This window comes from Hipposideros armiger, unplaced genomic scaffold, assembly GCF_001890085.2.
Source record: "Hipposideros armiger isolate ML-2016 unplaced genomic scaffold, ASM189008v1 scaffold_120, whole genome shotgun sequence".
Taxonomy (NCBI): Eukaryota; Metazoa; Chordata; class Mammalia; order Chiroptera; family Hipposideridae; genus Hipposideros; species Hipposideros armiger.
Genome location: NW_017731470.1, coordinates 1327674 through 1342442, shown reverse-complemented (window position 1 = coordinate 1342442; position 14769 = coordinate 1327674). Strand labels below are relative to the sequence as shown.

The window sequence follows — 14769 nt, the reverse complement described above, 5'->3', positions numbered from 1 at the left end:
AGGGAGGTAGTGAAGAGGGCTGATAGCATTATGTAGGGCTAGTTTCAAGGGCAGTTGCTTGAAACCTTAGTAGGACCTAAGAATGTTTGTTCAGTGACCAGTTTTCCTGTTTAAAAAAAAAAAAGTTATCATAGTAGAGAAATAGAAAGAGAGAAATATAGGGTCATAGGTACAATATCTAAAAAGACTGAATAACTAAAAAAAAAAAATCTAAGCTCTTAACTCATAGCATTCCATGCTCTTAATGCATGACGCCATCCTAGAATCATTGTCTATGTGTTAAACACATAGTACGTGCTCAATAAATAACTGTTGAAAAAGTTAAATCTATATTAGAGCCCTGTTCCTGAGCCATAGATATAGCTATATTATATATATAGCATTGTATTAATATATACACTATATTAGAAAAAGCAATCTTGCTGGGGATGTCACAAAATAATAAAGGATCAAGAGATGCAGTTTATTTTGATTTTTATCAACAGTGATTATATTTTACATCAAAAATTACAAATTACAAATGAAATATATCACTATCAATATAATCTATGATCGCCCATGTTTTAATCCATTTTATAATACAGAGGTTACATTTTCGTAGACACTGTAAGATATACCATAACATCAATTATTCCGTAGGATTTTAAGAAATATGGCTATGTACCAGGCTTAAATGATGAGCCAAAGTCTGTATCAGCTGCCTCACAACCAGTCCAGGGTAAGTTTTTAAAATTTGAAATCTGAATGGCATATAAAAGCATAATGACTATGTTATCAGTAGTAAATTTATTTCCTGTTAAGTAGTTCTTCAACCAATATTCTTTGTGTGTCTCAAGCAGGCACAGTAAGACAAACAGGATCATATATCTTTATCGTTTCATCCCAAGCACAGTCAGCCACCTAGAAAACAAAAAGTAAGAGGAAACATAATATACAGCTATTCAAAAATGGCAGCAAAAGCCTAAGTCGCTTAGCGTGTAGCAGATCATCCTCTAGTAAACATACCTGTAAATAGGAAGAAGAGAGGGATGCCTTTTTGATAAAAGGTCTATTTGCCCTTCTTAAGATCTATTTCAGGGACTGTTTCCATTGAATGAAGTTGCCTGTAAGGATTTCCTCACCCTGCCCTGCCCCACCCCAGAGCTACATAATTCCCTATACTTCCTGAGAGAAATGTTGGAAAGAAGCAATCCTAAACCATGAACCAATGCATGGTGTTCAGTATTGTGGGGATGGAGCCGAGATAAAGAACAGCAGCTCCTGACTTCAAAGAATGGCTCATTCATGACTGGAAGTGGAAAATTCTCTAATAGAGACTCTCCTAGGAGGGACTGTTTCAATCCAGCTGGGGCAGTGTCAGACCACTTCACAAACGCCATGGCATTCACACTGGGCCTTTTTTAGGGGCGGACATGACAGACAAGGACATTCAAGTCTAAAAAGCCATCTTCAAACATAAAGGGAAGGAAGTTCATGGTGCTCAGGAGCTGTGTTAAAAATTGGTAACTGTAGCAATGTCTCGGTATAAGATTATTATATAAATTTAATTGTATTGTATTTCTATATATTAGCAGGAAACATGTTTTTAAATAAAAAGTTTTAAATCCATTTACAACAGCATCAAATAAAATACTCAGCAACACATTTAACAAAAGACATGCAAAATATCTACACTAAAAACTAAAATATCACTGAGTGAAATGAAAGAAGGCCTAATTAATGGGAAAATATACTATGCTCATGGGTTCAATATTGTTAAGAAGAAAATTCTCCCCCAGAATAATATGCAACTCATAATCCCTGTAGGCTTTTTAATAAAAATGGACAAGGTGATTTTTGACATTTATGTGGAAATGCAGAGGACCTAGAACAGCCAAAAGAATCTTGAAAAAGAACAAGAAAGTTGTACTAATACTACCTGATTCAAGACTTACCATGAAACTATAGTAATTAAGACAGTGCAATATTGATACAAAGATATATAAAATCAAAGGAATAGAACAGAGTTCAGGAATAGACCTCATATTTGGATAACTGCTTTTCAACAAATGTATCAAAACAATTCAATGGGGGGGAGTGTCTTCAAAATGGTGCTAGAATTGGATATCCATATGGAAAGAAAAATATACCTCAACTCCAACTTCACACCATAAACAAAAATTAATTTGAGGTGGATGGACCACAGTCCTAAATATAAAAGCTAAAGATATAAAGCTTTTCAGAAGAAAACATAGGAGAATATATTCTCAATCTGAAGTTATGTAAAGATTTCTTAGACAAGACACAGAAATCTATAACCATAAAAATTTGGTAACTTAGACTCAATCAAAAATAAAACTTTTGCTCATCAAAAGACACTGGTAAGAAAATGAACAGACAAGCCAGAGTAGGAGAAAAATACACATCTGACAAAGAACTTGTATCCAGAACATATAAAAACTACTATAACTCAATCAAAAGACAACCCAGTTAGAGACCCAGTTTATTAAAAGACAAAAAGAAAGATATATGAATGACCAGTAAGCACATGAAAGAAATGTTCAACACCATCAGGCATCAGGGAATGCAAATAAAAGCCATAATGAGATACCACTATATACTCACGAGAGTGACTAAAATTAAAGATAGACACTATCAAATGTGAGCAGCTGTACCGTCATACACAGCTGGTGCAACTACTTTGGAAAACTAGCCATTTCTTTTAAGGTTAAACATATACCTATCTTTAGACCCAGTAATTCCAGTCCTAGAAGCTTACCCAACAGAAATGAAAACATGTTTATGATACATGTTGTACAAGAATGTCCATAGCAACTTCATTCACAATTGCACAAAATTAGAAACAATGTGTAAGCCCTGACAGGTGGCTTTTCTTTGGGTGATGCAAGTGTCTGACAAGCTTTGATTGATGAGGCATCCACTTCAAAGAGGCATCTGCTTCAACGAAGACCATCTCCATTAAATACACAGCCAGCCACACAACTAGGTATATGTGCCCCCTGATGTGCCTTGTCCGCTGTGGGTCCTGTAAGTAATCAACTCATTTTTCTTCAAAGCTTCCTAATGGCTATTGCTGAAAGGCAATACTTAAAATCATACTTAATATGATACTGTGATCATACTTGAAAACCACAAGGGTCGGTCAGGTCATAACAGTAGTTTAGAAAGGGGAGATGTCTGTGGGAAGCTCACTGGGGCCCAGGTGAGTGGCCCCCAGACATTTAAAGCCATCACATTACAATCCATAGGCTGAGACCAGCACAAAACACAACCCAAATATCCCTTGACAAAAGAATGGCTAACAAATTGTAATAAATGCACACAACAGAATGCTGCTAAGCAGCACAACGAGAGGACTGATAAGCTCAGCAATATGGATGAATCTCACATATAATAAGCTGGGCAAAAGAAGCCAGAAACAAAAGAGTACATACAAGAGATTCCATTATGTAAATTCCAAAATAGGCAAAACTAATCTAAGGTAAAAAAAAAAATCAAGGGTATGTATGTATGTATGTATGTATGTTTATTTCCAGCTGAAGGAGAGACTGGAAAGGGACAAAAGGGAATTTGGGAAGGAGATGCAAATGCTTGTATTTGGATAGGATATAGGATATAAATTACACAGGTGTATCTGTCAAAAACATACATCTTAAGATTTATACATTTCAATGGGTGTAAATTTTACCTAAAAATAGTAAGAACAATACAATAATGACAATAATAATAATTGAATGAGGGATGGGAAGTGAGTAGAGGAATAAATAAAACAAGAATGTTGATAATTATTGAAACTGTTCATGTTTACTTTTATATATTTGAAATTTACCATAATAAAAAAAGAAAAGAAGAATGTAGGTAGTAACATGAAGGAGGAAGTAGCAAGGCAGTGATTCTGACCAAAGCCATTTGCACTCTATTTTCTACCTTTTAATGGCTATGAAGGCCGAAGGTTACACAAGGGCACCTGCAGCCTTGGTTAGTCTAATTACCTGGCAGTCACTGACTGTGAATACAAGAACCACTCAAATTAATTAGAACATACTAACTCCTTACCATTCACCAATAATATTTTAGATCAGACTCCAGGCTACATAGAATAGTAGAGGCCTTTCAGTTAAACTTTTAAAAATGAAATCTATTGAGGTAACAATGGTTAATAATGTTATATAAATTTCAGGTGTACATTATATTTTGACATCTGCATACTCTATTGCATGCTTACCACCCCAAGTCTAGTTTCCTTCTGTTACCATATATTTGACCCCCTTTACCCACTTTGCCTTTCCCCTAACCCTCTTCCCCTCTGGTAATTTAAGCATTAAAAACCAGACCGTTCAAGGTTTGGTTGCAACCTACTTCTTGGTTTCTCCCTGCACCAGGCTCCCACTCACATCCTCACATCCGTGCCTCATCTTGTGCACGCCTCTCCGCTTTTGCTTTTACTGAGCCCCTCCCTGAATAACCTCTCTTCTCCCTCCCTGTCCCTCTTCCTCTTGCCAAGCTCTGCCTGGAGATGGCAGTTCTCCACTGAAGAGGCAGTTTAAGCATCGCTTCCTCCATGCAGTCTTTCATAGTATCTGTAATACTCAGCTGTATTTATTTACTGGCACATGTGTCTCAGCTCTTTGAGGGTACGGACCATGTCTTGCTATATATAACATAACAATGACTCAATAAATATTAGCTCAAAGAACGCATTTTATAGGTTAAGGCTGCAGAGATTAACATTTTCTCATGTTCACACTCCAGGGGCAGAGCTGGACCAGAGTCTAAATCTGTTGAAGCTGTCTGTCCCCTAAAAATAGTGCCTCATAAAAGGCAAACTCATATTCATTATTTGCCTGACCCTGCAGTTAGAGGTTTTTATACCATGGGGCACAAAGATCATTACATTAACTTGCCCTTGCCTTATCTATGTATATTTTCTTAAGTGCTAGGCCTTTTGTATATTAAGTGTCAACAATTATGAAGAAGAGAACCAGAGAAGACTTAGGTTTCTAATATAAGGTATCCATAAACTTATGTTTCTAAATCCTTATTCAGCACTCTTAAAACCAGCTTATTTACTCAGAACTTATAATAACTAACAAATGTCAAGGCCACTGAATCGGCAAATGTCCATAAATCTATACTTAAATTAACTGGTACTACAAGCAAGACCTAAAACTGTAATGATTCAGAATGGTGAACAGAGTGATTCAAATAAATGCAAATATTTCTCCATTAACTAATTAAACTCCATCTAGTGGCACAAGTTTTAAAAAGCTTACAATAATAATAATAATAATTAAAAAAAAGCACTTTACTGAACTAACAATGAGCTCCAGCTTCTCCAAGGTAGGCACTGGAGAGTCTACCTGGTAAGGAAAGATGTCTGTGTGGTCCCCAGGGCTGGGCGGAGGGCTCTCGCTCATTACCATCACTGCCCCAGTGGCCTCTGGGGGCACTGCTTCCCACTTCATTCTATGACAGAGTCAAACAGGGCTCTTTTTGAATGTTTCCTACTGTGTAACTGAGGCCAGACTGAAAAGCATTAAAAAAATAGACTTTGTTAAAATTAGGGGTTGACAAAAAGACCAAAAGAAATAAGTGAACTACACACAAATAAATAGCCTGCGTTACAGCATGAGATCCATTCATTCTTTAGCTTGTTACAGAGAGGAATCTTTCTTAGCTCCCAACTGGCTGCTTCCTGACAGAAGCCATCTTTCTCTCCCATCCCCAGGAAGGGACTCCAGGCCATGAAGACTCCTTCAAGGCCAGACTCAGGATAGAGAATGAGAAGCCGATAATAGGATATCTCCTTTCTCATCTGCTGGAGATCTTCTTTCTCAGTTTCAGTCTCCTATATGAGGTCTCACTTCTTTGCCCATTACCTTGCTGTCAGGAAAAACTGTAAAAGATTGCAATCAGCAGAAAAGGTTGCTAGGTGTTCTTTCAGTGGAATGCTGGCATTGCCCTAGGGTCCCACAGGGTTACCTGATTCTATAGGGGTCTATGCCTTTCACTGTCTTTGACTGGATTATTTTACAACTCTGAAAGTTATAGAAAACTGATAGTAATCAAATGATTCTCATCCATTAAAGTTGCAAATGAATGTTGTCCTGTGGAGATGCAATTGATGTCTCTGCCCTGCTCCCCAAGAGATGATTCCAAACATTGCATTTTACTGCCCTGTGGATACTGACCACTTTTGTATCTATTACTAAATTCATTTCAGTATTAATTGTCTACCTATATGTGTCTGTTCTTTGGTTCCTTTAAGCTCCTTGTAAAAATCATGAGTTACATAAAATCTTTGACACATGTTCATGCTGTATTTGTATGGGAGGCATGACTGCCATTTTGATAATTATCATTTAACATGGCCACATATAGGGATGTAGCTTATTGGCCTCGACAGGATAACAATTATTTCTATGGAACATAATAACCCTTGCTTTCTCATAGGAGATAACACAGTCACAGAAAAGCCATTTCATTAAAGAACAAACATGAAATGGGGAGAAGGGGCAGACAATTACACCGGAAAAAGAGACTAAGATTAATTGCCAAAATTGGGCATGAAATTGAGCCCTGTACCTTCCGGCAGCAAAGGCGAAAAAGGCAAACAATAATATAAGATACATTCAAATTTCACAATCAATCTAGCACTTCATCAGGGGAGATAAAGTGTTTCCTAGTAGTTGACTATAAGAGAAATGTAAAATATGCCTCCATTACTACAACCATTCAATGCCAAAAGAGTGGCTTTATAAGAGAAACAAAGTCATGTTTCATATGGCTATTTTTTAAATTAACAGCTCAACCCTCACATAAACCAAAAGCATATTATTAAATTAGTTTCCTGCAGGCATGTCTATAGGGCAGTAGTTCTCAAGGTTTGCTGTGTATTAGAATCACCTTGAGGGCTTGTTCAGACACAGTGGCTGGTCCCCATCCTCAGAGCAGTGGTTCTCGGAGTGGGGGTCTGGGTTCAGTTTCATCGCTGTCACCTAGAGTTGACCTATAGCCTGGGGTCTTTAAACCCAGGTCCACGGGTGGGCTTCAAAAAGTCCATAAACATAACATTGTTGGAGAAGGGGAGAGAAAATCAGTAATTTACTTCAGATTCTCAACCCCTGACTCCAAAAAGTTAATCCAGAGCACCCTCCAGCTGGACCTTATAATCAGCTAGGGGACATTCTAAGATGTGGTCAGAATTGAGAACCTCGGATGTATATCAATTTTCTTACTTAGGATTTTGTCATGTGCCCTAACCTGCAGTTCTTTGGGAGTGCTTTATAAGCAGGAATTTTTGTTGTTGACTAAAAAGAAATTCAAAACTTAAAAGGATTCAAATATTCTTAAGGAAGAATTCCTTTCTTGAGGAACAAGAAGAGATTAATTTACCACTAATATAATAAAAAACACCTTATGCCATATTTTCACATTTTTATTTAAAATCTAAGTTTCTGGTAGGTTGATATGTGGTAGGAAGATAGTGAACTGTGAGGAGAACTAAGAAAGAAGAAAGATGGCTGAACTATCTTTAAAGAAAAACACTAGCCCTACTGAAGCATTTCTAAACCAAAAGTTTCTATAGCTTTCTGATTCTATTCTCCATAAGCCAGTATCCAGAATTTCTACTTAAACACATGAGCATGAGGTAATTTTATTAATCATTTAAGTTATGGTTAATAACAATACTTTTATTTATTTTATTTGAGATTTTCACCTTGTTCAGTTCTAAATGGGCTGAAGTGGGGCCAAATAAAGTAAATACAGTTTTTAAAAAATAAATCTGTACTAAAGGGAACGAATGAAGCAAAAGATTTCAGGCATCAGAACTGAACACATTACACTTGCACAATACATTAGGCTCTATGTTGTATGAAAACTAAGGAGAAAATGAAGGCATGCTGGGTAACGTAGTTTCTGTTTTCTAATAATATTTGCGTATGGATGTAAACACTTTTGTATAACTAAACCTGAAAAGGATTTTTTTTTGGAGTCAGCGATTATATCTCTTGATCAAATCTGTATTCCTTGTGTTTTGTATATAGTAAACCTTTAGTAAGTGCTTGCTGAAAGAATGAATCCATGTATGAGCAGTGGTTTTCCTCCTTGAAAGATTTTGAGTAGAGTCTCACACATGGTGAAGAGCCCCTAATCAGGTGAAATGTCAGAAATCTGGGTAAAGGCAACAGATTTCATGGGATTTGGGGGATATATGGGAATTCTGAGTGGCATGAATCTTACTTAGATTTCACAGGGAGCTTTCTTTTATGTTCCAGGAGCTGTTGGTCAAATATTTCTCTGCACTACAAAGCTACCTAAAACATAATTTGTATATACATACATACTTATATTCATCCATTTATCCAACAAATATTTATTGAGCCCCCTCCTCTGTGTCAGGACTATGCTGAGGATGCTACAGTGAATCTGATGGTCCTGGTCTCTGTCCCCACAGGTCTGGAGTCCCGCAGTGAGATGGATAAGTAAACAGAGGCCTGCATGATGACAGAGGAATTACAGGGTCCGGCAGAAGTAGGGAGGGTGTCACTAAACCAAATGTGAGGGCAGTGCATGCTTTCAGGAGGAAGTATTCCCCACTCTGACTTACAGGAGGAGCATGCCTTGGCCAGAGAGCTTTGGTTATTGTTATTGTTTGTGGGGTGGGGACATCGGATGGAGAGAAGGAAAGTGTTCCAGGCAGTGGACCAAATAAGAATAAATGAAGAACTAAAAGTTCTAGCTTTAAGGCAACTTAATTGCATTATAACTCCTCTGATAAAACTCTTAATCTTTTGAGAGAAGCTTTTCTCTGACTCCAGACTGACTCCCGTCTAGGGTTTCTTGAAGGCTGGCTGCCAAAGCCTCTCTTTGACCTGCTCCCCTTACCGGGAGCGGGAACGTGCACGTGAACATGACGGGGGTGGAGGCCTCCAGGCTCTACCTCTTCTGCCCGAGGAGTTTCCGGTAGGAAATTTATTTCTTAGCCTGCAAGCCCCTGCTGTAGTACATTATGCCCTCTGGATTTCCTTTAACCTGAGATCAAAATGCACATCTTTTCATTAAAACGCAGAATCAAAATTACCAACATTATAGGAAAAATGACTTGTCAAATGTAATATTTTACTTAATTAAAAACTTCGAGGTAGAATCAATCTTTTCCATTATTATTTTGAAAAGTTGCTATGTTCTAGGGTAGTGACAAGTAACTAAACTAATACAGTTAAGATTTCATATAAGGTCTATTTTTAGTTATTCCATTTTCTCTTTTAATAGCACAATAGATGTTTCTAAGCTTTAAGAATAAGCACACTAATAAATATAAATTTTTTTGCTATTGCCCTAATATGTCAGTTTCTTTAAAACATATAATGAAGCATTCTTGAAGGGCGGAATAGAAATTTATTATTTATTAATATAGACCATTAATTTCTAAATATAGCTAGGACGTATACATCATGACACTGTCACACATGTAATGCTTGAGAGCAACTGTATTAAACAAATGTTCCAGCATTTCATATGTACAAAGTACTAGAATAGATACATTCTACAGTAGACCCAAGGATATTAAAGAAACAAATCCAGGGAATAAGTTGTTTATAATAAAAATTTATCATTAGTTGATCAAATAAGACTTGTTACAGAACATCCTCAATAATAATGGTCCTACAAATGCAAATTTTGGAAAAAGAAACAATGAAAACACCAGACTTTAAATACTCGTGTAACTTAGAAAATGAATTTATATTCATTAATTTTATCAAGTCTCTCCATTTTATTAAAATGTTTATACATGCTACTGATAAGGTAATTTATTTTACATGACTTAATATGGCTGTTAATATAACAAAGAATTCCTACTAACCCATTAAGAGATTTATAGTATTGACAAGTTTTTCATTTCCTATCTATCATTATATCCTTTTCTCTCAATTTAGTGGAAAATTGCTTTTGCCCCTGGGAAACTTTTTCAATCTACTGTAATTATCTGTACGACATATGGCCTAATTAGCAAAAATGAACAAGAGAAACAGGCAGAAGGATGTAGAGAGAATGAAAGAAATCATAACAGCCAACACTAAATTTTGAAAATGCAGCCCAGTCATTATGTTGCATTGTTATTAAATTACAGGCTAAAGTAAGACCATGTTTTACTTACTCAACCAGCTTACAGTAGGAAATGACTACAGAGAACATGGCTTATTATGTTGATCATTATGGAGTTTAAGTAAAAGTAAAGAAAGAGTTGACTAATATACTAAAATCCTCTGCATTCATTCATTCATTCATTCATTCAGTATTTACTTAGTACATATACATCAGGTAGTTTTCATCAATTTCCTATATATCTTCTGGCACATAATTGACACTCAAATATTTCCTAAAGCAAAAAAGGAGTGAAGAGAAGAACTTGTCCTGGGCTTTGAAAGACAGAAATACTTTGTATAGGCAGAAGTTGGGGGATGAGGGAGAAGAGCAAGAAAAACAGTGGCAAAAACATGAAGATGACAGATAATAAAATATAATTGGTGTGTATTAGAGGGATTTCATAGGATGGTGAGAAATATAATTAGAAAATAATATATTATATTGAATCTTAAAAGCAAGATTAAAAGTTCAGACTCTGACCTGAAGGTAACAGTCTGCCTATTAAAGGTTTCTGAGATGACATGATAAAGATGACAATTTAACTGTATTGATTTGTAAGTTAAAACTGACATGTAACTCATACAGTTAAAGGTCAGAGTAGGTAAAGAGAATCACAGGAGTGTCTGATCATGAGTTCCAAAAAGAGAAAGACTGTGAGGAAACAACAGTAATATCTGCATTAGATGAGAAACACCTAAAAAAATGGAAGCAATAGAAAAAAATGTATTCTGTTGCAGGAACATATGTCTGTTCGTTTATTGCAGTCTTTTCTAACGTTATATAATTTTCTTTATGTACAGTCCTGCACATTAAAAAAAATTTATACCTCCGTGTATCCTATACACACACGCAGAGTTGTTGCCATCTAAAGGTAGTTTTTCCAATTTTATTTTGTAACTAATAATTACTGGTACCTACATGGAATTCATTTTTGAATAATTATTTTTACTTATCTTATTGAACTCTTATTATTTTTAATAGGTTTAAAGTTGATGTTCTTGGATTAGAACATTTGACAATCACATGAAGTAGAAATAATGATAAAATTTCCTACATAAAAAATATTTATATTCTACTTTGTTTTCTTGTATTACTAGCTAGCTACAGTTTTTAGAACCATACTGATTAACAGTGGTGATGGTAGTAATTCTCATTTTGTTCCTGATGTCTTTAATGGGACCACTGATATATTTCAGGTTCAAAGGCTAACAAGATCAGATTTGCATTATGGAAAGCTCTCCCCTGAAGCAGTATTGAAAAAAATCAATGGAATGATGGTAAGAGCTTAGAGATGAGCTGGAGATTACTGCAGTAATCTATGGCAGAGGTACTAAATAAATGCTTATCTAAGGTAGAGGAGCTAGAAGGACATGGTCCAGATTTTAGAGGCATTGGTGAGGAGGAATTCATGAAGGTAATGTCCAGTTGAATTTAGGGATGCAGAGAGACAAGAGAACTAGGATGACCTCCCAGGTCTCCAGTCTGGCCCATCATGCCATCAACTGACCAGGTTAGGAATACTGGGAGAAAAGCAAGACAACTATTCAGATCACACAGTAAAGGCAATTGGATAAATCAGTCAAGCATCACTGGCCTATAGTTAAATGACAGCTTCAAGGGGAAGATGCAGATGTTTAATAACAGAAGACAACAGAACTTCAAGAGGAAGTTCTAGATGTCTAGTAATAGAGCAGGAACAGAGTTTACTAGTAGGGAGATAAGACAGCGGAGTTCAATGAGCTTTGAAAATAGAGAAAAGAACTGACTGAAGATCTAAAACACAGTGGATAAGAGTGGAAATGAAGACCTGGATGAGGAAGCCAGTGAGAAAATTAGAAACCCACTGGAAAGAGGGAAAACAGAGATAGAACACAAATATTTTGAAGGGGACAGAGATGGAAGAAGATATTCATTCTAGTCTATTTTTACAGTAAAGTAGGAGGAAACGTAAAATGTCTAGAGCGTTAATGATATTGCAGATGGTTGAGAAAAGATTTTGTGGAGAATGGGCTAGAAAATCAAAAAGACTTTAATGGTAAGTTGAGTAGGACCAAGAGCGCAAATACAGTTTTAGTTTGTAGTGTGGCAAGTCAACATTTTTGCTTGGTTTTTCGAAGTAATGCTCTGTAGTCCAGAACAAGGGAAATGAGTGGGACAGTGAGTGATTCTGGACTGGGAGCTCAGAGGCAGAGGCGCCTGAGGCTCAGGTGTCGATAATTATGGAAACTATCACTGCTGGGGCTGTCCGTGGAGGGCAGAGGGCAGTAGACGCAGGCTGAACACATCCACTTCAGGAGCACACCAAGATCCTACAGAGCTGCGTCTGGGGAATGTTTTATGGCTGGGGCAAAAAAAGGACTTGTTATATAATTTTAAGCTAAAAATTATACAATTATGAAAGCATCAAAGAGGAAACAGCAGAGACTAATGCCTGAGGACACTGGATGCTTCTGGCACATGTTCTTTCTAAGTCCAAAGCTAGTCTGTGTGACAGATGCAGAAAATATCCCCTCAGATACAAAGTGCACAGGGCACAGATATCCTAACTACTAACAATGCTAGCCCTCTTCTAAAATCTAATTTTCCAATCTCATACTGAGAAACTTAAAATGTTATCTACTGTCAACCTCTAAACCTGACATCTAAGATTGTGGGAATAAGGATCTGAATCAAAACATAAGCTGAATTTTAAATGATACCTAATAGTTTTTTGCTAAAACATCAACAAAGCTAATGATACTTTTAAAAACATATCTCAAAAACTAGTTTAAATCAGAATCAAATCTAAGCGTCTTCCACCAAACAATATGAAAATATACAAAATTTCTTCTACCCTATTTTAAGTAAAGATCCCTACATGTTCTTAGCATGGCTAGACTAGGATATTCATCCATTAAAGATTATGTTTACCAAGCATTTTGGGAGTCCCAGAAGAAAAATTCTTATATGTAGTGTAACTACAACTATGAAAAATATGCACACATACAGAAAACAAATGGAAGAGTTTCACCTTTGGGAAGACGGGAGGAGGTGAGATATTGAGGGAGCATGAGAGGGCTCCTGGGATGCTGGTAGTGTTCTGTATCTTAATCTGAGTGATAGGTACATGAGCATGGTCACTTCTTGATACCTTATTGATCTGTACACTTAAAATCTGTGCATTTTTCCAACATGAGTGTTACACTTTTTAATTAAAATTTTTTTTAAAAAAAAGGACTGAAAAGAAACATTAATATGGTATAACAGAGGTTCTTGCTGGAGTGGTGAGAATCTTTTTTCTCTCTTTCATATGTAATTTCCCAATTTCAACATGGAGAAAAAAGATAAATTTTATTAAACATAGAGAGGTGATATCCTGGAATGAATGAATAATTTCTACTTTAAAAGACAACTATCTCCCAAAAGAAATGTGTAACAATATGTAAACCTGTACCCAGCTTATAAATACTAAATATCTGTGAGCATTTGAAAGAGCAGTTGATACTGCAGAGCAAAAGTCAAGAATTCTAAAAATACATTAATACAGAAAATCCCAATTATACAAATGGGTATATTACAGGTCTAGAGTCATACACCTAAAAAATAGAAAAAAGTATCCAATTTAGAAATAATAAGGATAAGAGAGAAAAGAGAAAATGCCAGGACTGTACAACTCATGATCAGAGGGGGAAAAAATCAAAGAACAATTTTCTGAAGTGAAAGATAACTTCAGTCTGGTTAACAAGAGAGGGCATAAAGATTTTCTCAGCAATTATTCTTAAAGAATGACCCCAGACACTTATTTGTCAAGTCTTAAACCTTTAAAGACAAGATCTTACATTCTGTCAAGAAGAAAGGAGGTGTAATGTAAGAATGCCTTTGGATCTCATTTTTCAGATCTCTATGAAGGGAGAAGCTAAAAAGAAAAAAGAATTATAAATACAAGAACTCAGCTAAATCTCCTTTTAAGATAGATAATATATTAAAACACAGGGCCCTAAAGTAACATCAGCAATGTCCTACAGCTGTTAAGATCACCACAAGAGACACGTTTTTGAAAGCAGATTGAAAGGTACTTACTTTCTAAAAAGTGACAGAAAAATTACTTTCTAAGAAAATAAACTATGAACAAAGGGTGAAATTAACATGCAATCAGTAAACTTGACCACATATTGTGAGAATAAAGGATCAATATGCCAAAAATAAACTAATAACTATACCAACAAAGTTAATGTGGTAGATTTTAGACAACTACAAATTCTTTGTGGCTACTCCTATCAAGAGGTGGAGTCTCAGGGTGGCCGGTTAGCTCAGTTGGTTAGAGCGTGGTGCTGATGACACCAAGGTTGCCGGTTAGATATCCGCATGGGCCACTGTGAGCTGCAACCTCCTGAAAAGAGTCAACTATGCCATTGTAGCATGAAAGTAATGTGTAACCAATGTGACCATGAGTGTTCCCCAATAAAATTAAAACAAACAAAAAAAGAGGTGAAGCCTCTTTCTCACTCTTTGAATCTGGCTGGCCTTGTGACTTGCTTCACTTCAGAGGGGATGTTGTATGACTTCCAAGTCTAGCCCTGAAGATACCTTGCCGCATTTGCTCTCACCCTCTTAGAAATCTACATCAGCTAAGTGAAG

General features: G+C 36.3%; 1 protein-coding gene across 2 annotated transcripts in view; it reads right to left on the bottom strand.

Moving 5' to 3' along the window:
* Nucleotides 1-439: 439 nt before the first annotated feature.
* PEX7 (peroxisomal biogenesis factor 7) overlaps nucleotides 440-14769 on the bottom strand; it is a 68227-nt gene continuing 53897 nt past the window's right edge. For both annotated transcript variants that reach the window (XM_019648140.1, XM_019648141.1), the window contains exon 10: nucleotides 440-900. In XM_019648140.1, coding sequence (XP_019503685.1) covers nucleotides 832-900 — 69 coding nt within the window. In that variant the 3' untranslated portion in view covers nucleotides 440-831. The remainder of the gene's footprint in view (nucleotides 901-14769) is intronic.